The 23,443-nt window shown below is 40.1% G+C and overlaps 1 protein-coding gene across 2 annotated transcripts in view; it reads left to right on the forward strand.

Moving 5' to 3' along the window:
• The window catches only part of IDE (insulin degrading enzyme), a 111,905-nt gene extending 93,919 nt beyond the window's left edge, over window positions 1–17,986 (forward strand). For both annotated transcript variants that reach the window (XM_036828619.1, XM_036828618.1), the window contains exons 18-25: window positions 2,668–2,759; window positions 3,758–3,869; window positions 6,065–6,232; window positions 7,571–7,843; window positions 8,930–8,991; window positions 14,172–14,244; window positions 14,952–15,019; window positions 15,673–17,986. In XM_036828619.1, the coding sequence (XP_036684514.1) occupies window positions 2,668–2,759; window positions 3,758–3,869; window positions 6,065–6,232; window positions 7,571–7,843; window positions 8,930–8,991; window positions 14,172–14,244; window positions 14,952–15,019; window positions 15,673–15,768 (944 nt within the window). In that variant the 3' untranslated portion in view covers window positions 15,769–17,986. The remainder of the gene's footprint in view (window positions 1–2,667; window positions 2,760–3,757; window positions 3,870–6,064; window positions 6,233–7,570; window positions 7,844–8,929; window positions 8,992–14,171; window positions 14,245–14,951; window positions 15,020–15,672) is intronic.
• Window positions 17,987–23,443: the final 5,457 nt, after the last annotated feature.

Below are 23,443 nucleotides of genomic sequence, written 5' to 3' on the forward strand. Positions count from 1 at the left end.
TGTTTTTGTTTTTGTTTTACAAAAGCAGTGGTGGCCTTTGAAGTGGCTTTTGTATTCAGGCAGTTTAACCACATTTGCTGTTTTCATCCTGGACCCACAACAGTCACTTATTACTGTTCATAGATTTTTGCAGATGACAGTGTTTTGACCCAAGCACTTACCTTGTTAATATTGAAGTTTTCAGAAAAGGAAAAAAGGGCTGAGCTTGAAAGTCTTATCACACAGAAAGAATGCTTAGGCATTTTTAGATCTATTCAGTTTGGTTAAAAAATGGAAAATATGTAAAGCCTGAAGAGTCATCTTTTGTTGCTTTTTTCCTAAAATCTTAAATCTAGTTTTCAGAGCTTTTGCTTTAAAGTCCTAAATTCCTCAAGGGCAGTGAATTATGCCTTCCTTTTATCCTCTTTATTTAGTATCTAGTATATTATGCCCTCAGTGTGTGTCTAATGAATGTCTATTCAATGGAATGAAATTACTTTCAGGGTTGTTTCATTGGAAAGAATATAGACCAATATTACCCTTTATTATTGTTTTATCTTTCCACTTCTCAGCATTACTTTACCAATTAATCTTTCTTCCTACATGCTCAGCAATAAGAAAAAAGAAGTGTTGAATTTTTAATGATCTTTTATGACAAGTCCTTACTTATTATGTATCACTACGCCTTTGATGACTTTAGTGACAAATCAAGAGTGAGGTATTGAAGGTCATTATTTTATTGGTTGAGTAGGCGTATAGATTATAAAATTCATTAACTAGAACAGATACGTTTTTAATCTGGACAGTTAATACACCTTTCTTTGCAAAATGATTATGAGTCACATCTGGTTGTAACAGCAGGAATTTTACCTTTTTAAAAAAATACCACAAATTGATTTTAAATACATTTTCAAGAAACCGAACCTGCATTCAGCATGATCCAAGAGCAGAGATTTGGGGATTCCCACCCCCTTTGTTAGATTCTGGGTCAGATGGTATATGAATTGTAAGCAGAATTAGTTCTAAAGTTTCACATAAGCATGTGATGCCTTCCTAAAATGTGTTTTATAAAGAGAAAGTTAGCACTTTTTCGGTTGAAATTTTCTGCTCTAATAATCATTCTGTTTTGATATATATATTCATCAATAATCCGGTAATGCCAACATGGCTTAATCTGGAGACAACTCAATATGAGAGGCTGGCTCCCCCGTGACTCTACGTCTGTCAGCTATCCAGGTGCCAGGGTAGCAAGAACCTCAGAATTCAGTGTGGTCCAACAGCATTTACTGACTGCCTGCTATGCACCAGGCGCCAGACTGCAGGTGCTTGAGATTAAAAAATGATCAATTAGGTGGGGTTTCTTGGATCAAGGAGCTCCAGTCTAGTGGCAAAGCATAAATGTAAAACAGATTGTTTTTTGTAGAGGCAAAGAGACTGAGTATTGTTACAGAAGTCTGCAGAGAGAGCTGAGGGGGTCTAGTGAAGGGGACTTCTAGGGCAGTGCAGTGGAGTGGGATGGGTATGCATTTTGGAATTAGACTCAGATTCAAATGCAGCTCTGCCACTTACTAGCTTGATGACTTTGGACAAGAAACTTAAATTTTCTTAACTTCAGTTTTCTCACCTTTAAAATGGGGATAATAGCACATAATTTATAGTTTATAAGATAACATCTATAAAATGCCTGATGCATAGTAAGCACTTGTTAATTCCCTTCCTATGTCTCTCTTTAAATTTTATTCACTAATTTTAGCATCCATTGTAGCATTTATTAGTATGGTGTCCTAATGGAGAAGGGACAACTCTTCTTTACTGAAGAATTAAATCAGTACATGTAAAAGTAATGAGAGGAATGGAAAATTCACTATTAGGATTCCATAATAATAATTGATACAGGCAGTATCCACCGCTGGATGCTAAATTAGTGGGTAAAAGTTAAGTAAGGACAAGATATTTGTGTAGTCTCAAAGTATTTCCTCCAAAGTAAATATTTAAAAATTATAATGGGAAAAGAAGGCATTGGTGGAGTGGCTTTTCCTAATTGCTTGTAGAGCATACATGAGTTACTTAATTATAACCAAAAGATTAAAACAGTCCCTTGGCAGACAGCACTATAACCACGTGGTCAGTGTTTACATCACCAGTATTACAGCGTAACAGCATCATGTGCCCCCGATGTGATGCCCTGAGAAAGACATATTACCTCTGGGGTATTCTTCTAAGAATACAGAAGCTCAATTTAAGCATGAGAAAACACTAGACAAGCCCAAATAAAGGGCATTCTATAAAATAACTGAGCAGTACTGCTTAAAAATCTTAAGGTCATAGAAAGGCAAGGAAAGACCAAGGAACTGTTACAGATTGGAGGAAACTAAGGACACATGACAACTAAATGCAAGGTGGGATTGTGGATTAGATCCTGGAACAGAAAAGGGATATTAGTGGAAAACCTGAAATCCAAATAAAGTCTGTATTTTAGTTAATAGTATTGTCCCAGTGTTAACTTCTTAGTTTTGATCATCATCCTGTGGTTGTTAAAGATGTTAACGTAAGAGAAAACTGGGTGAAGGGTATATAGGAACTCCCTGTAATATTTTTGCAACTCTTCTGTAAGTCTCAAATTATCTCAGAGTTTTTTTTAAAAAAACCTTATAGGTAGAGCTTACTATTTCTTACACTTGTTTACAGATGTTACCCTTCCTCGCCTTAAGGCCTTCATACCTCAGCTCCTGTCACGGCTGCACATTGAAGCCCTTCTCCATGGAAACATAACAAAGCAGGTGGGGGATTGAGGTTTTAGCAATAATCTTTTATGCATCATTGCAAGAGAAAATTTTACCCTAGTTGGTCTAAGATTACTAACTAACCACCACAGTGTGGCTGTATAAGCACATTAGTGTTGATTCAGGCTTCCCTGCCCTATGCAGGAAGGTAGGGGAGGGTATAGGGGGAGCAGAATGATCATGGTTAACTGTGGACCTACTTTCACAGCTGTCTCCTCTGTTTTTGCCTGCCTCGTGCAATCATTGAAGGAAATGGGAATAATTATCCCTACTCTGTAGGACAGCAGGACTGTGTAGTGGATAAGAGCACATGGTGTAGAATCAGCCTGGATTCAAATCTTGACTCTTCCGCTTACAAGTTATGTAATCTTCTGAAAACATCTTAATCTCTCTATGCTCAGTTTCCTTATCGGTAAAATTACTTATAAGGATTAAATTAAATAGTACATTCCAAGTGTTTAGCATGTGGAAAGCATTCCAGATTCCCTTGGTAGTCTGTCTTAAGAGCCCACACTCTCTACCACTCTGTTATATTGCCTCCAAAACAATATGCCAAGGTCAGGTGCTAATAAGTAGCTGAGACAGTATTCTTCCCCAGGTCAGTTTTATTCAGAATAAAGCCTCATGCTTACCTCCTTTGCTTTGCTATAACCCCAGGTGTCTGTGGTGTGGGTCATTGACTTGGGACCACCTTTCCATCAGCAATAACCTCTCCAGCTTTGGCAGTGCCTTTTCCCCAGAATCGAGATCAGTGCTGATGATTGTCTGGGTCTCTGTTTCTCTTCACTACTACCATACTGACTCTATTGCAAATTGATGAGTTCAGTTTTTATCCATTTGAACAGGATCAAATGTATTTAAGATTTAAAAATCCACTTTTATGATAAACTAGGTTAGTTTGTTTCACAAGCATGTTGTTTCATATTGCATGGACTACTGTCTAATCAAGATACATTTGTGATTTGTAATGTGCTATGACCTATCTTCTTCCACAGGCTGCATTAGGAATTATGCAGATGGTCGAAGACACCCTTATTGAACATGCTCATACAAAACCTCTCCTTCCAAGTCAGCTGGTTCGGTATAGAGAAGTTCAGCTCCCTGACAGTAAGTGGAAATGTTATATCTTTGGTAATGGACTACTTTGACATAATATTGTGTGTGATTACAGATGGGTTGAAGTCACTTGGATGGTAATATGTAGTTTTATGGTAAAGATCTACTGGGATCCTCTACTATTTATAGGTAAAGGTAGATAATTCTGCAGGAAAATTATCTGTAGGAGTGCCAGAGAGGTAAAATTGGAGGTAGGCAATTATTTTGAAGAGAATGATACTGGAATTGACTGGTAATTGAGTGTAGAGGAGTTAGGAAAAAAATCACAAAACTAAAGAAATGTTGACTGTGAAGCATGAAATAAAATTTATTTATAAAAAATGTAAATCAGAATTAGGAGTGCATAGGAGTCTTTGGCAGAAGACTCACAGGTGCAGATAACACCATGTATTATTCATTGCATGCATATTTGATAAGGAATTAATATAAAGAATTGATAATAATATATTGGAGTTTGCAATGGTGGGTTACTTTTTTTTTTTTCGGAGGGAATTTATTTATTTATATTTTTTGGCTGTGTTGGTTCTTCGCTTCTGTGCGAGGGCCTTCTCCAGCCGCGGCAAGCGGGAACCACTCTTCATCGCGGTGCGCGGGCCTCTCACTATCGCGGCCTCCCTTGTTGCGGAGCACAGGCTCCAGACGCGCAGGCTCAGCAGTTGGGGCTCACGGGCCCAGCTGCTCCGCGGCATGTGGGATCCTCCCAGACCAGGGCTCGAACCCGTGTCCCCTGCATTGGCAGGCAGACTCTCAACCACTGCGCCACCAGGGAAGCCCAATGTTGGGTTACTTTTACATTAACAGTGGTTTCCTTTGATATAGAACTCATTAAGCATTATTTTCAATATTGTTCAGAATTGTATGGTGGGAAGTATGTTAGACCAGGGATGAGAAGCATTGATTTTTTTCTTTAACCTTTTTCTAAAAGTAATCACTTCCTCTTCTGACCCCCCAGCACAGGTTTTCTGAACCTTTCCTTGTTTAACCTACTCAGCACTTCTTCTCTTGTATTGGGATTGAAGTGCATCTCCATCTCCCCTGTTAGGCTATACATTTCTTAAGGCTGGGGTCTGTGTCTGGCTCACTTGAGTAGCTACTAAAGCATTACCTCAGGATCTCTTTGTTGAATGCTCAAAGACACTTTGAGCACAGCACTGCTATTCTGCATGGCCAGTCATTACAGACCTGGTAATGGTTACTTTCAAACTTCACTTAGTTTGTTCCTCAGTCACTGCAGCATGGCAGAGAGGGAGAATCAGGAACTGCCATTCAAGGGAATTCCCTGGTGGTCCAGTGGTTAGAACTCTGCACTTTCACTGCCTAGGGCCCTAGTTTGATTCCTGGTTGGGAAACTAATATCCCACAAGCTGCTCGGTACAGCTGAAAGAACAAGTGATTGAATGAATGAACAAACTGCCATTCAAAAACCATAGCACATGGTCATCAGGCAATGACTAAACACTGTGTATTTGCTTAGTCACATTTACTGCTCATGAAATAGTTATCAGATCATAAAGCATGGCCATCTGTTTATAACTTTGATGAATACTTGATCAGCATATCTGAGTTTTTGTCTTAGCTCTCCACCATCCAACTTTGTGTCCTTGGACAAGTCACCCCACTTCTCAGGGTCTTAGTTTCCTCATCTCTAAAGTAAGGTGTTAGGCTAAGTCATCTCTAAGCATTGTGCGCATTTGTGTAAATTTGTGAAGTGACCTTCAGTGTGGGTGTTGGTAAACAATATTAGGAATAGAATGCTAAATAGATAATGGCACAACTAGTAATTTAAAAATTGTTTTGTATGGTTATTAAAACATAGGTAATATTTCTGTTGAAGTTCTTATAGATATTAGCTAGTTCTAATCTAGTATGTACACTACATTGTAGATTTCATTAACTATGGATCTCATTTAGCATTAATACTTAGTCATAAAATGGGTTTTTTATAAGTGTTTTGCCCTTTAAAGTCAGTGAGTGTTTATCGAGGGCCTACCAAGTACAGATCACTGTAGTAGGATTCCCTTGGGTAAGTTGAGTTTCACATTCGTAATGAATTAATTGTAATAGTTTGGAACTGCCAAAAGACACCAACCAAACTGAACAACTTCATAACAGCCAAACAAAACAGTAACTTTATTAAACCCTAAATAAATTTTTGAACGTGTTGCTGTCTTCTTGAAACTTCCTAGGAGGATGGTTTGTCTATCAGCAGAGGAATGAAGTTCACAATAACTGTGGCATCGAGATATACTACCAAACAGACATGCAGAGCACCTCGGAGAACATGTTTCTGGAGCTCTTCTGTCAGATCATCTCCGAGCCGTGCTTCAACACCCTGCGCACCAAGGAACAGCTGGGTGAGGGGGAAGCAGGGGATGGCAGGATACCTCAGTCCTTGAGGAACAGCCATTGTCCTCGAGAGCATTCTCCACATGTACAGTCCCCTAGCATGATGCTTCAGGCATGCTCTACTCAGAAAGACTGTGAAAGCCTTGTTTGTGGGGAATCCGCTTCTAGAAGATAAGCAGTTAACATCTCATGGACATGAGAGCAGTTCTTAAGGAGATGATACTGTGTTTACATTACATACGAGTCTATAAAAAGGTCATTTTGGGTGGGATGCTAAGGGAAGTCTGTTAGGGGTGACAAGGTGGGAAGCAAGCCATCCACAGAAGCTTAGATTTACTGAATTTTGGGTTCATTGAGGGGGCAGGTATTTTCTTTTGTTCATCTTTGTTTCCCAAGCCTGGGGCACATAGAAGGTACTCAGTAAGTGTCTGTTGAGGAATTGTTTCGGCAGAGTTCTAGGCGCTGTTAAAAGCCTTGGAGATCCTGACAGGTTTGATCAATTAAGGAAAGAAACAAGCCCCAGTAATGTACTTTGAATAACCAATGAAAAAGGATTTGGGTGAGTGTCCCCAAGTAACAATCTTTTTTTCAATAACCACAGTGGTAGATGCTGGACAGCAAAAATGGATAAGTTATGGATGGTCTTTCCCTTCATGGAGCTCACAGTCTAGTCAGGAATGCAGACCTGTAAGGAATAATTTTAGTACAGTTTGGCAAATGCTACTAAGAGTGTTCAAACTCTAAAGGCTATGCTGAAGGTAGGGAGGTGTGCTTTGAGGCAGAGCAGCTGGAGAAGGCAAGCCACGAACGCTGTTTAGGAAAGATGTAGACGGTAGTTAGTGTATGAGCTCACAAGGTGACAATGGAAGTATGACCTTCAGTTACTTGGTCTAAAGGTTTGCAGTCTGAATGGAGTTGGTCCAGGAATGGGTTATCTAGCAAGAAACGCAATAGTGGCGGCAAGTTCACATAAGGAGCTTGGATGTGAAAGGAAGCCGAGCTAGGACAATGGTTAGGGGATGAAAATGAGTCCAGCATTTCATAGGGATGAGAATAACTTTAACATGGATTGAAGGGGATGAACTAGCAGACAGGGAGGAGCTTGGGAATATTGAGTTTGAAAGATGAACAAGGGTTTTCTCTCCAAATTGCTAACTATTCTTCAGAGAGCTCTTCTGCCCTGTGCTTAGGAACTGAAGATATTTTAATAGCTCATTTCTTCAGAGGTGAATAATATGAAGCCCTAAAGTAGATTTTATTTGCTCTGGCAGGATAATTTTTGAAAGATTAAAAGTGACCCACGTCTCAAATGCCAAGATCCTCACTGGCTGGTGTTTGCGTTTCAGGTTATATTGTCTTCAGCGGGCCACGCCGAGCCAATGGCATACAGGGCTTACGGTTCATCATCCAGTCGGAAAAGCCGCCTCACTACCTAGAAAGCCGAGTGGAAGCTTTCTTAATTACCATGGAAAAGTCCATAGAGGACATGACAGAAGAGGCCTTCCAAAAACACATCCAAGCGTTAGCGATTCGTCGACTAGACAAACCAAAGAAACTGTCTGCAGAGTGTGCTAAATACTGGGGGGAAATCATCTCCCAGCAATACAATTTTGACAGAGGTAAGGCAAAATTAGGGCCCCAACATTCATGGCATGTAAGTAAAACATTTGAGGACATTGATGCCATTCTACAAAATGGTATTTGTTTTGTAGGTGATGTTCCAGTACGATTTGGGATGGGGGTGGAGGCATACCACTTCTAAAGAACCTTTATTTAATGTAACAACGATTTCCTAGTAGAAACTTTATCTTTTTTTTTTTCCTTCTCTGAACTAGAGCTGGGTCTATCTGTATCTCATAATAATGCACTAATAATAAATCTGATTTCACTTTTTGTGTTCATTCAGTACGCCCCTGAGGCTCTGAGCACAGATATGTAGGTATTTCTCATAACTCTATATGGAAGATGTGCAAATTGAACTCTCTTGAGACAGGTGCTGCCCTGGAGGCACAGGGGTTCAAATGTTTTCCTTTAGGGATCTCCCAAAATTTGTCAGTGCTTTTAGATTTGGGAGAGCTGTGCTCCCCAAAGGGTCCTGCTTATCAGCTTCCTTTTGCCTTTCTTAGAACAGAGCTTAACAATGGAGTGCGCTCAGCTACACTAGAAGTCAGAAAGAGTTGGGTTGTGTTCTCATTGTAACACCAGCAAGCCAAAGATCTCGGCCAAGTCACATTTTTTGGGCCTCTGTTTCCTTACCTGTAATTTTTCTAGCAGTTGGATTCACCGTTAATAGTACTGGATTGGCCAAGAAGTTCGTTCGGGTTTTTCCGTAAGATGTTACGGAAAAACCTGTGCGAACTTCTTGGCCAACCCAGTACCTACCACTTATTGAGCATTTGCCCTGTGCCCCTCGTATTGTGTTATTGTCAGTTAAGTAGTTGTTATCCCCAATTTCTAGATGAGGAAACTGAGGCTCAGAAAAGTTGAAGTGACTAGCCCAAGACCCAACAGCTCATGACTAGAGAGACATGATATCCTCTTACTTTTTACTTGAAATTTATTCCCTTACTACTTGCAGGAGCAGATGATCACTCAAAAAGATGGATTCTTAAGAGTGTTGGAGTGAAGTATATTGTCATTTAGTGTAGTATTCTGGGATACTTAAAATGAAAATATTGTAAATTCTTGTTTGATTACTTTTTCAGATAATATAGAAGTTGCCTATTTAAAAACACTTACCAAGGAAGATATTATCAAATTCTATAAGGTAAGTTCAATTTGCATGTTTAGATTTTGACTGATAAGGAAATATTGTATGCACTGTGTTGTGTGTTGCTGCTTTGAACCCATTCAGGCAGGATTTACGAAGGCATTTTTATGGACCTAAGTATTTTTGACACATATTACTGTTAGGAAGAAGAGATAGTCCATGTTGAACCCAGTACTGTTTTTCTCTCCCTCTGGACCGAGGACCGTGGTGGCCCTTCCTGGCTTCCAGATCCACCTGTTTAGGTTACCCTTTTGTTTCTTCTCTCTGTTCCTCGCCCCAGCCCACAAAGAACATCGCTGAGCTTTTGGTGGGAAGAAAGAGCAAAGAAAACAAATAGAACTTGGGAATCAGATTATTTTCCAGTCTCTGACAACTATAAATCATCTTCACTAATTTAGGTGCCACTATGGCTCCTTTTAAAAATAAATGATTACTCACCTTTGAACTGTGTTCAGAGATCTTCTGAGTTTTTTTTTTTGTAAATTGTGTTCATTGAAGTATAGTTGATTTACGATGTTGTGTTAGTTTCAGGTGTACAGCAAAGTGATTCAGTTTTTTATATATATATATTCTTTTTCATATTCTTTTCCATTATAGGTTATTATAAGATATTGAATGTAGTTCCCTGTGCTATACAGTAGGATCTTATTGTTTGTCTATTTTATATATAGTAGTTTATATCTGCTAATCCCAAACTAGAGATTTGTGAGTTTTATTTTTATTTTTTTAAAGTAGAATGAAAGACTTCTTTTTTTTAAATTTTTATACTAATTATTATTTTTATTTATTTATTTATTTTTGGCTGTGTCGGGTCTTCGTTGCTGTGCGCAGGCTCTCTCTAGTTGCGGTGAGCGGGGGCTACTCTTCGCTGCAGTGTGCGGGCTTCGCATTGCGGTGGCTTCTCTTGTTGCGGAGCACAGACTCCAGTAGTTGTGGCACGCGGGCTCAGTAGTTGTGGCTCGTGGGCCCTAGAGCGCAGACTCAGCAGTTGTGGCGTACGGGCTTAGCTGCTCTGCGGCCTGTGGAATCTTCCCAGGCCAGGACTAGAACCTGTGTCCCGGCATCGGCAGGCGGATTCTTAACCACTGCGCCACCAGGGAAGTCCCGGGTTTGTGAGCTTTAAATGCCTGAGCTCACTGAGAAAGTTCATCAAGAGAAAAGAGAGGCACCACCATTAAAGTTTTCCCAGTACAGCTTGAAGAGGTTTACACCATCTAAATTTTCCCCACCCGTAACAGAATTCATAGAAGGGTAGCAAAAATTTTAAGTGGGCATATAATGTGTAGTAACCATGCTAAGTGCAGAAATTAAAAATTTATGCTGCAATAGAGTTGTACCTAAAGTGTTATATATATTCTTTGTAATGTATTGGGACCTCTAATTTGTGTAAAATACTTTTATGTCTGTTTTTTAGGACAAGGAACAAAATTCTACTCCATAATTACCATAGTACCTTAGAATTATACTCTATCTAGTATCGTTAGCTACTTCCCCTGGTTCATATCTGATTTATAAGACACCAGGTTTTTCGTTGGGAGCTCAGGTCCTGCCTCATGCTAACATCTCTGGGAGGGATGTCATCTGCTTTTCAAGGTCATTTTTCAGGGATCTGTTGTAACTGCCGTAACAGGAGTGGTGCTTGCAGTTCTCATTGGAATGATTTTGTGAAATTAGTTGTACAGTGAAGGCTAGTCAGATCTAATTCACCACGGTTGGTGCTGTGTGGGAGAGTGAGGAAAAGGAAATAGCCCTGAGTTGGAGGTGCTGATAGTTTCATAGAAGAAAAGGGTGATTTAGCACTGTCTGCCAGTTACTTATTACACTTCCCCCCAGATCCTCTGCAGGACGACAAGGTTTCTGGTCTCTGTATGTGCAAACATGTATTCATATAGCCAGTAACACTTTAGCAATAAGAAAAGAGAGACAGTAGCAATTTTAGGTTCAAAATTTGACAGTAAAAGACAGTATTTTGAATGTTCCTTTCTCAGCAATGGGATTTGAACCATTTTGGCTATGGGCATGGCTGGCTGGGCAATTTACCGTTTTCTTTACCTCATGGCTCCCTTGCATTGTGTAGAGGAATTGTGTTTTTTTGCAGTGATAGTCTTTTAAAAAATATATATTTTCACAAGGGGGAGGCTAGGCCTGTGAAGAGGCAGTGGGTATATGGAAGATCTGTGCACCTTCCACTCAATTTTGCTGTGAACCCAAACTGCTTTAAAAAATAAAATCTATTTTTAAAAAATGTGTGTATGTATGTAACGAAAACACATACTTTTTTTTTTTTTTTTAATTAAAAAATTTTTTTCTTTTATTTTTTGGCCACACCATGCAGCATGTGGGATCTTAACTCCCCGACCAGGGATTGAGCCCATATCCCCTGCAGTGGAAGCACAGAGTCCTAACCACTGGACCACCAGGGAACTCCCAACACATACATATTTTTTAAATAAAACAATATATAAAATAAGATTCTGTTCTGAAATGTAACCCCAGGTAGTCTTTGTGTCTGTGGAGAGAGAGCTGCAGTAGGACCGTGGTGGGCAGAGTTGGGTGTGAGAGCAGGCCTCCAGGACACGTGTCCGCTGCCAGGCCGTTCAGCCGTCCAGAGCCCTGCTCAGAGCTGCTGGCCTCCCTCAGTGGTCTGTGGGGCAGCAGCAGGAGCACATGTGGCCCCTGAGCACAGACTCGGGGCTCAGCCGTATCACCAACTAGCTAGCTCTGTGACCTTGGCCAAATTACTTAAGCTTCCTTATTTACAAAATAGAGATTATGGGGTATTCATTGAAATGAGGTATGTAAAGTGATTGGCACTTAGTAGCATTTATTAAACAGTCTCCATTGTTATCTCTTTATTAGTAATACTCAATCTTAGGATTTTTAAATATTTTAATCAGAATGTTTTAGATTGGAATATGTTTTCCTCCTTGGTGTTATAAAGTGGGTTTTAGTTGTGTTGATTTACTGCTTAAGACTGTTACACTTCGTGAGGTTAGTTACTTGTTCTCAACTGCCTACAAAAGAGGGTGCTCGTGTTCAGCTCTTTTTGGTTCCTAAGACATTTATTTTAAGACGTTATTAGTTATGTGTGTTCAAAAAGAATGATGACTTACTATGACTTACTGTGATGTTTCCAGAAGAAATGAAGATTTCTCTTTCCTTCCACAAATTCTGTTATTTATTTGAAGTTACAGGTGGTACCTGATTATTGAATTTGTGAAAATAGCAGTTATAAGACTGACTTTCTTGTCTTAAAAAATGAGAGTATTTATTACCAAGCTTACGCTAAATCTAGAACAGGCTTTCCCTAGCTATGTTCCGTGGTACAAGATACTAATAGGGGGTACCTAGAAAGAAGGGTTTCGTGACCATGTACGTTTGGGAATGACTACCCTTTATTCTCATTCTTGGAGAATCACAGAGCATGTTAGCTTTTGAAAAGTTCTAAGAACCCCATAGTTAAGATTTCTTTAGCCCAGCATTTGTTTAGTTTTGATTAACAAAATACTTCCTAAGCTGCTATCACTATGGACACTTTTTTTTTTTTTTTTGCACAGAATACCTATAAGTATCTCTTAGGACTCTAGTGTTCCTTAGAATAGAGTTAGCAAGAAAATGCAATTGGTTGGTTTTTAGAAAAATGGGGATTATCCAAAGTTGGTCAGGAAATTGAACAGGATGTTCTGCTGTAACCGATACAGGTTAAGAGGGCAATGAAGGTTTGGGTGAAAAGGGATCAAGAATAGATCTTTGGAAGCAAACGTTTTACTCCAGTAAGTAAGATGTTCTCAGATGAGGCACTGCATGTTACTGGAGGCCGACCTGGGCTGAGCTCCTGAAAGAGGCTGTTCTGCCAGCTGGCAGAGCCGTGGGCAAGCTTGCTGTGCAACCTCAGCAGGGCTTCCATTGCAGCTGCACAGGGCCAGGCTTGCAATAACTGTTACATAAATAACCGTGAGTCAGTCTGGCTTTGCTGATGATCTCTTCCTCTGAGGTTACAAAACATTGCTGCTGGCTGAGGCATCAGGGGAAACTTCATCGCAACTCGTGTTTTCCCTTTGCAAAAGACAGATACAGGTCCAGCATCAAGGAAAATGTGAGGAGACACTTCCCCACAGGATCCTTCTGCCAACATACCACTCCTGGCTTTCTTGGTAGTAACTAAGGGGAGTCCCTCAAAGCAACGTGGTGGAATGGAGAGAACAAGCAAACCTCACTTCTGGCACCATCCCTTCCAAGCTGTGTGACTCCAGCCGTGTGACTCTTTGTTTTAGAGTCAGAGTCTCTAAAATAGGAATCATCATGATGTTTAGCTTACAGAGAATCAAGTGAGCTGACATAGGAGGGAGGCTGATACAAGATGACACTCAAGAGATGTTAGTTTTCTTCTTTTCTTAGGGGGGCAAGCATTGTGGTCATCCCTTAACTAAGCTCAGGCCATTGTCTCTGCAGACACTGCAGATCACTAGGTGCAGCCCTGCGTCACACCCCAGTGAGAACTAAGCTAAGGTTTTAATCCCAAGCCCAGGTACTTACTAGCCGTAGGAGCTTGAGCACTTAATCTCCTTGGACTCAGTTTTCTCATCGTAAGATGGGGTTAAGAATAATTCTTGCCGGGCTTCCCTAGTGGCGCAGTGGTTAAGAATCCGCCTGCCAATGCAGTGGATGTGGGTTCGAGCCCTGGTCTGGGAAGATCCCACATGCCGTGGAGCAACTGGGCCCGTTCGCCACAACTGCTGAGCCTGTGCTCTAGAGCCCACGAGCCACAACTACTGAGCCCGCATGCCACAACTACTGAAGCCCGCGTGCCTAGAGCCCGTGCTGCGCAACAAGAAGCCACCACAATGAGAAGCCAGCGCACCGCAATGAAGAGTAGCCCCCGCTCGCAGCAACCATAGAGGGCCCGCGCACAGCAATGAAGACCCAACGCAGCCAAAAATAAATAATAAATAAATTTTAAAAAAAAAAGAATAATTCTTGCCTACCCTCCTAATCTTTGTGGAGTTCAAATGAAATGCTGTAGGTAAGGGGAAAGAAAGGGAGGCGTCTTTACTGTTTCTGACTGCGTGAGAGCTGATTGTTCATGGTCGTAAGAGATGTTCATGGTCGTAAGAGAGCACCTCATTTTAAGTTCCTTAGTGGGGCAAAAGGGTGACCTTGCTATTCTTTCCACCCAGGAAATGTTGGCGGTAGATGCCCCGAGAAGACATAAGGTATCCGTCCATGTTCTTGCCAGAGAAATGGATTCTTGTAAGTATTGAGTATTGACTTTTTCAAAAGTGTGTTTTTAGGCACACGATAGCTGTACCATGCCATAGCCACATCCTTTATAGAGCACCAGGAAGTAAAGGGGCACAGAAAGGGAACTAACTGGAGACAAGGTCTGCTCTGTCAAAACAAAAATAAGGGGAAAAAGGAAATGAGGCAGTGAAGGAGGGAGCCAACAGCAGATGACACAGTGCCGAGCTGGCCACAGCTCCATAAGAAAACAAGGCCAGGTGCTGGTAGGACATCTCCAAAGAATCTGTATGGAACAACTGCATGTGGCGGGAGAAGGGTGAGCAGTTTATCTGTCCTTCCCATCGCCTGTCTCTGACTGGCCAGGGTTTGCCCCATGACCATTTACTCCCCCAGCCTTCCAGGTTGTTTTACTGGGTCCTTCCGGGTGGCCAGAGCCTCAGGATCCAGTGAGGTCAGAGCTGGGCACTAAAGCAGCTGCGGCCAAGGCTATTTAAGCACAGTAACATCATGAACCATCATTAGGGACACTCTGGATAGGAGGTAGGACAAGCGAACAAAGCCTTGGGAGCACACACCCTAAAAGGATCTGAAAGGTACATGAACGGGGCCTGGTGCAGATTTTTAGTGAGCTGAGTCTGGTTTGTGTTTGTTTGTTTGTTTGCTCTTGTGTACAAGTATCAATAAGTGCAAAGCATTAAACCTTTTGTTTTTTATAGGTCCTGTGGTTGGAGAGTTCCCATGTCAAAATGATATAAATTTGTCACAAGCACCAGCCTTGCCACAAGTAAGAAATATAGATTTCTTGTTAGCTTGCCCTGTTAGAGGACTTTCTACTTAGAAGGAGCTTGTTCACCAGGACACATAAGACCTAGAGATTTCAGGTTACGAGGTATTCGGGCATCTACTTTAGGTCTCCCGTGAAGACCAGGTTGCCATTCTTTCCTTTTTCAGCTGCAGAGACTCAGCCTTTGCCCTTGTCCGCCTTGTCCTCTAGCTTGAACAGTTGTGTTACTCTGCAATGAGTCATCTCCAGCCACATTTGTCCCAGCCTTTTCCATGGTGCTTGTGCATTTTAATCATCTGGAAAGGTTGGGATTTACTTGCAAGAAGAGGAAGCTGGCAGTGTAAGCAGGCTCTTGCCGGGTGGGCACACTGGCCTCTACCACTCCGCCAAAGCGGTGGTCCTGAGCCCTCAGTGGGCCTGCCCTTGAGTGCCCGGAGGAAAGCCAAGATTCTTCCCTCTGGCCCAGAGTCCCACTGGGGACATTCACCATAGGTTTGCATAGACCCTCTGACCTTACTGATCCAGGAAGAGAGGTCAGTAGATATAATATGTAATATATAGTGTAGAAACTAGTATGTATATGTAAAAATAAAGTTTATGTCCTGTTCAGTCTGCTTTTTAGGCTAAATACACTAAAACTTTTTTCTTTGCAGCCTGAAGTGATTCAGAACATGACTGAGTTCAAGCGTGGTTTGCCACTGTTTCCCCTTGTGAAACCACATATTAACTTCATGGCTGCAAAACTCTGAAGATTCCTCACGGGTGGGAAAGTGCAAGTGGATGCATTCCTGAGTCTTCCAAGGGCTAGGAAAACAATCTTGGCCACTTTAATATTTTCTGGTTCACTATTAGAGAGACAAACAGAAAAAAAAAAGTTGTCAAATGTCATTATGTAGAAATATTAAAAATCCAAAGTAATTAAATTACAAAATCTTATAGATGTAGAATATTTTTAAAATACATGCCTCTTAATATTTTAAAAGTTTTCTTTTCATTACTAAGAGAAATGTCCCTTATATAACAATACTTAAAATGATGGATGATATTCCTGTAGAAACTTTCTTCCTTATTCTGTAAAATAGTCACTTGTCAGAAGAAAAATATGTTAGCTTTTTTCTAAAAGCCTCCTAGGTTGACAGAAAAGACTTCAAAACATATAGAAAGATAATACCTTTTTTAAAAATGGATCCTCAATTTTGCTTTCTACTTAATGGTTTCATGTAAATAATGGAGAACATTACATTTGGCAGATAATGAACAAAGCAATGTAGTTTTCTTTTATTAGTGAAATTGCTGATTATATAAGGCATGGTTTTAATCTTTTTATAGAATTTGAACATGTTTTTTATTCAAACTAGTAAAATGCTGGAAAACTCTAGAACACCCTACTTATTTACAGTGCTAGAAATACAGACTTACCTTACATCAATTTTGTCCCAAACTGAATTTCTCAGGATTACTGTGATTTGTTTTTTTCTGATTGAATTATATTGACATTCTTGTTGTTCATAGTTGGTTTGCAGTGTTCCATCAGTGTCACTTTTTCCCATCAACACGTTGCTGTATTTATTTAACAAAAACAAACAGGGTCAACTTCAGATCCCACTGAGTGTGTGACATGCTTTTCCAACATCATCTATTCTAAACACCTGTAACTTTTTACTACCACGAAATTGCAGTCAGTATACGAACCAAAATATTTGCCCCATTATGAATATAAAAGGCAACACGTGCAAAGACACCTTTTTGGAGGTCTAAAAAGGAAAGCCTTGGATTCTTAAATAGCGTGCCCTCCATAGAGACTCTAAATCCTGTTTTGCTACCAGTCTAATACTGCCTTAAGTGTAAAGTTATTTTTTGAATATATAAATTCAAACATACAAACACACAGATGATGACTGGAGTGAACTTTTAAAAAATATTTTTTTCATGAGATACAATTTTGGATGAAATTGTTACTGTAGATTTAACAGCTGTTTTGAAATATTTACTGTTACTAAAACTTAAAGAGAAATTGGAAACCTACAGGCACTAGTAACAGTAAGTGGCCCTGTAGTTCACTAACTCAGGCAAAGTAAAGAATGGCATTTTGAAATGATATTTTACCTCCATATGACTTGATTTGCCAGGACTTCTTTCTGTAGAGTCATGTCGTTTCACATCTTAAGTTTTCACATTTGCTATTTTTCTGAATAATCTGAATTTGGGGCAAGAATGATAATTACAACTGTGGAGGCTGCTTTTGAAAGCAGGGCTCCCTTTCTACTGTCAGATATATGTGGTGCTGTAACCGTCTTTTTATCCCTACCTTCAAGAGCTTCCTTGTATGAAGCCTGTCTTTGTCCATCAGAAGGTACGTGAGTCATCATCACTTCCTTCTGGTTTTATGCATTTGTAGACTATGCAGCTTTTCATCAAACTGCAAATATATACAAGAGGGATCAAAAACTAGTCCTGAGTGCATAAATCCACCACTGGAAAAGTAAATAATCCACTTATATCTTTTCTGTGGAAAATTATGTGCTACTGGGTAACTTTTAGCTCTTTAAAAAAAAGGGAGGGGGTGAAATTTAACCGTGTCATTTTTATGAGAAAGTCACGTGAAGAAATCTGAACGGCATCTCATGTAGTCTTACAGGAATCTGTGGTTGCTCCTGAGCGTGCTCTAGCATTGTCTCGTTTCCACTTTGGATCCAGAGCTACTGTGGGGTCACTCAGGCATACTTATGGATTCAGCTACATGGGTCCAAACTGCAGTCCCTGAGCAATAACAGACAACCTGGATACTGCTCTTCACTCAGCGCTTAGTAAATGAGATTTGTGAAACACACTAAGGTGTTAGTTACCCGTGACTTTTTGAAAAGTCTTCTTTTTCACTACTTGATGTGGAAGAGAGAGCATGTGACACAGCCAGTATGTGGTAGAGTGCTAGGGTAATCCTGTTTACAATAAATTGCCTGAATTTCACCTCTGGAGTTTGCATTTGTATTATTTTTACAGTTTCAGTGGCCAGTCCTCAACCTACCTCTCCACATCCCGATTCGACGATCTTTCTTGCTTTCATTGTTCCTAATGTAGAAAGCAGTGGATTTTTTTTTTTAAGTGAATCTGGGTAACAGTGATTTAGTCAAATAAATGGGTCAATTTCACGTCTTAAGAGTAGATCACTTTTGTAAAACAGGAATCTCAGTGTGAGAGGCTGAACTCCTTGCTGACCCCAAACCCAGAAAGGTTTGTCCTGTGAGTTACAGGGAGGAGATTCAGAAGGTAGAAAAAATATTTCTCTCCTCATCTTCCTCGCATGTCTCCAGCAGCAGGTTAGGCAGATATTTTGTCCGATCCCTGGCTTCTTACTTCCCTGTCAAAATAATCTTTCTACTCATGAGGTTACCAGCTGGTTTGACCAAGCATTTCAAGAGGGAATCTGGTTGTTCTTCAGCTTCCAACCTAGGACAGTAGTGCAGGGCACATGGTCAGCTCTGTGCTCAAGGAGGACACAGCTGCCCCATCCGGAGGCCTGGAGCCACCCCAGGTTTTAGGGCTTGGTGCAGTTTCCCCCTCTCTCATGGTGTGTGAGGGGAATCATCTGGTCCCCTTCTCTTATTCGCAGCATGTTTATGGTGAAAACCAAGGATTCTCACATACTCATCTCCCTTTGTAAGGATGGTTCCTGCCCTCCTAATCCTTCCCTGGAAGGGCCTCTGACCAGTAGGCTTCTAGATCCCTAGTATTCTGTGCTGCCCATACAATGAAGTTCATTCACTGTCCTTATCAACCTGAACGTTGACCATTCCATAGTTTCTTGTGGCAAAGCTTATTGGTAGTACTGAATTGCTACTTTTCTCACCCAATCTTTTGACATGGGAGGACGATGATTAAAATCATCATCATCCCAGGTTTTCGGACGTGAAAATAGGCTCAGAAAGGCTAAACAGTTTGCCCCAGACCATGCAAGAAGCACGGATTCAAACCTCCACTCAGATCTTTAAACTCTAATTCTCATTGTTCCATGTGGATTTCCTGTAATAATGGGTACCAAGTCTACAAGGTACTTGTGGAACAAAGTAGAGGGCAGTTGCTTTTACATGTGTATGAAACTTAACTTTTTTCCAGATACCACCTTACTCAGTCTCCAACCTTTGCCTATTTTGGAGGGAGTGAGACCAAGTCTCAGAGTCTGTGTGCCTCTCCTCCAGTCCTCTGTTGTTTCCCCTCTGCTGGACTCCCTTGTGGACAGTTATCACCACTGGGATCTCCCTCCCTCTTGGAGTCAGTCCAGAGCCATGCCTCCTGGCCTGCTAGGCCCTTAAATCAATGCAAGCTCTCCTTGCTGTCGCCCCTGGAGTGATGAGATGATCTGGAATCCTTCAAGTGATTCTGAACAAGACTGTGAAGAAGAGTCAAGTTCATCTGTAACCCCACCACTCCAAGGCAACCACATTTTTTGCATTGTTATTTTGCAGTCTTTTTCCCGTGTATGTAGGATGGGGTCATATATTCAGTGTTACAACTTTTTCCTTCCATAGTCTATCTATATTGAGAATTTTCCACGTGGACACTCTTGGGAAATTTGTGGTATTTGTTGTTGTTGTCATTGTTGTTGAGTTTTTGGTGTCATACTGTAGTTTGTTTATCCAGTCCTCTTAAGAGTGGGATATTTAGGGTGTTTTCAAACTCTGATCCATGATAAAACTCCTTGTGCAGACAGAGTATGTGTGTGGTTTTCTGATTATTTCTTTAAATCACTGGGTTGTAGAATATGAATATATCATTTAACTTCTTTTTGGAAAAGTTTTAAACCTACAGAAGTTGTAGAAATAGTACAGTGAATGCCCATATAGCCTTCACCCTGTATTCACCAGTTTAATAATGTTTGCTGCGCATTGCTCCCTCCCTCCCTCCCTCTCTCTCCGTAGATGTCGTGGCTCCTCACCCCTAAATACTTCATCAAGTATCTCCTAATAACATGGTCGATGTGTAGTCAGGAATTGGGTCTCGCCCAAAGGTAGGTCTGGCCTGTGTCCCCTTTGTTTTTGTTTAGACATTATAGACAAGTAATTTTGACAACTTAGATGAAAGAGGTACATTTCCTGAAAGACACAAATTACCAAAACAGACATGAAAGGAAATGGAAAATATGAATATTCCCTTAATCTGTTTTAAGAAATTGAATTAATGCCCTTTCCACAAAGAAAATCCCAAACCCAGATGGCTTCATTGGTGAATTCTATCAGACATTTAAGGATGAAATTATACCAATCTTACATTTTAGAAAGCAGGAGGGAACCCTTTTATGAGGTCAGCATTACCCTTATACCAAACTCAAAGATATTTCAAGTAAAGAAAGCTCTAAATCAATTACCCTTTTAAAAGTCCTGAAAGTCTTTAACAAAATGTTGGCAATTTGAATCCAACGATGTATAAAAAGGAATTTTTTTATACAGTTGATTTTCAAATATTATACCAACTTTACATGAAGACAGAGTGGGAGGAATGCAAGGTTGGTATAATATTTGAAAATCAATTAGTATTGTTTACCATAGTGACAGAATTAAGGAGGAAAAACCACATAGTCGTTTCAATAGGTAGAGTAAGAGCATTTTACAAAGTTCATACTAACAGCTCTCAGCAAACAAGAAATGGAAGGGAACTTCCTCAACCTAATAAAGGGAATTTAAAAAATACCTACTGGTCACATCATAAGTAAGGATAAAATATTGAATACTTTGACGCTAAGAGATGCACCAAGATGAGGATGTATGTTCTCACTACTTTTTTCAAACTTGTATATGAGGTCCTGGTCAGTACAATAAAGATTGGGAAGAATGAAGTAAAACTGTTCACAGATGGCATGAGCACATACCAAAAAAACTCTAAGGACTACAAAAATGGTACTTATAATAATTGAATTAACAAGATTGCAGGAAATAACATTAACAAATCAATTTTATGTCAAAAAATTATACTGTCCACAAAATTCAAATAATTTATAATAGCACCAAAAAATTAAGTATTTAGGGGCAAAATATTTTTAAATGTGAAAAACCCGTACACTGAAAACTTCAAAACGTTACTGAAGGAAAGTTTTTAAAGACCCAAATAAAAGGACAAAATCCATATTCATGGATTGTAGGACAGTGCTTTTAAGATATCTGTTTTTCCCCACTGAGCTATGGATTCTAAAGCAATGCTTGTCAGAATTCTTGCAGGCTTTTTGGGCAGACATTAAAATCAGACATTAAAATCAGACAAGCTGATTTAAAATTTTACATGAACATGCAAAGAATCTTGAACAGCTAAAATAATTCTGAAGAAGAACAAATTTATCCTTCCTGATAGCAGGGCTTATATGAAACTATAATCAAGCTAGTGAGTATTGGCTTAAGGATTGACATATGGATCAATGGAAGGGAATAGAGTCCAGAAATGGAGCCCCACCTTACTTTCAATTAATTTTTGACTAAAGTGTCATGGTAATTTGATGGGGGAAAAGTAGTCTTTTCTATGAATGGTTCAAGATCAACTGGATATCCTTATGGGAAAAAAAAAAAAAAAGAACCTTAACCCTTATCTCACAGTATATACAGAATTAACTCAAAAAGGCCTACAGATTTAAACATAAAAACTAGAACTGTAAAAGTTCTACAGGGAAACATAGGAGAAAATCTCTTCGAAGCTTGTTAGGCAAAAATTTCTTAGGATGCAAAAGTCACTAACCATCACAGAAAAAATGGACATATTGAAGTTTTTCAAGTTTAAAACTGTCTTCTCTTTAAAAGACACCATTAAGAAAAGAAAATGGCAAGCTGCTGACTGGGAGGAAATGTTTACAATACGTAAATCAGACAAAGGACTTATATATAAGAATATACAAGAAACTCGTAAGACAAAAATGTTGGAAAAGAGTTCAATAGATGCTTCACCAAAGGAGATGTAAGTAATGGTCAATATGTACCTGAAAAGATAACATCATGAGTCATGGGGAAATGCAAATTTAAGCCAACAGGAGAGCAAAACTACAGTGAGAAGGAAGATCGGTGATTGCCTGGAGACTGAGGTCAGCAGATGGGATCAAAGGACATAAGGAAACTTAGAGAAGGCCCATCCACCTCCTCAGTGACTGGGTAAGTCTCTCTTGGTCTTGGATCTCCCGTCTTGGTTGACGATTCTGAGTTTTATTCAGTGGTTGGTAAACTTGTTATGAGGAGTAGGTTTTCCTTGAACTTAAGGCAGTTCAAGAAGAGGTACCTGAATTCTCAGTTGAAAGACACTGGGAAGGTTGCTCAGTTCAAATGCACTGAGAAAATTGTCTAGCTGAAAGACACTGGAAAGGTTTGGACTGGGTGATTAGGTAAGGGCTAAGCTGGTGTCTTTCCTTGAATGGGCTACTTTAACAGAGTTTGTTGGAATAAAAATGAAGACACCATATGAGAGCTTTTAGCTCCAAAATAAGAGACAAAAGCTCCTCCCAGCTGGTTACAGCTTTCTCAGGCAACTGAGAAATTTACAGGAGTGGTGGAGGCAAGTCCTCATACCATGCAGCGGTCCCGTAGAGAAACCCACTCGTTAATTAAAGATCCGCTCATCTGGAGTTGTACACATTAGAACTGGCCATCCAGTGCTTGAGCACCCATGGTGGTTTTGGTTGGCTGGAGAGAGAAACCCAGACACCCTTCTAGGAGGAACTTGCATTATCTCCCTGTGCCTTTGAGATGTAAATGTACCTGATCTTCTTAGGCAACTTGTTCTATGTCTTGAGAGCTTGGTTTGTTGATCAGTGAGAAAACTCTTTCTGGCCTCTGCCATCTGGAAGGTACTCATACAGTGTCCATTTGGAAGCCAGTTGAAGAGACTAGGATTCCGAGCAATCCCTTTGGCCCTGCCAGCTCTCAGGAGAGTTTGTCATAAGGGTTCCTAATCCATAAGGGGCCTTCATCATGTCAACTTTCATTGGATCCACCTGTACAATAAAGGCCCTTACTTTCTTAGACTATTTTTGCAAATAAACTTTCTGGATCTTGTGAGGGCTGCATCCTTTGCACGATCCTATGGGGACACCTCTTGTGTCTTACTCGTTTGAATCCCTATTCAGATCCTACTCATCAATGGCCGAATGATGGATCCTTTAAATTGGAAAAACTTCTGGTAAATTTTTAGAGAGCTCTCCTTGTAAACAGCTATTTTATTGGTAGCTATGGAAAAACCAAATTAAAAGGTGGACACAAAGAAATGTAATGACTAACCTTAAGAACGCTCTTAGTTTAAAAAAAAAAACAAAAAAGCATCTGTTCGGGAAGTCTATTTGAATTTGTGATCTCAGCTTCCCTCACTGGGTCTTGCAGATGCTAATAAAACATTAGGTTAATTAATGTTAATTAGGTTAACAAGGGAATAGAAAGGGTTATTAAGGGGAAAGCCCTGTGG

Source organism: Balaenoptera musculus, chromosome 16 (assembly GCF_009873245.2).
Source record: "Balaenoptera musculus isolate JJ_BM4_2016_0621 chromosome 16, mBalMus1.pri.v3, whole genome shotgun sequence".
NCBI classification, from domain to species: domain Eukaryota; kingdom Metazoa; phylum Chordata; class Mammalia; order Artiodactyla; family Balaenopteridae; genus Balaenoptera; species Balaenoptera musculus.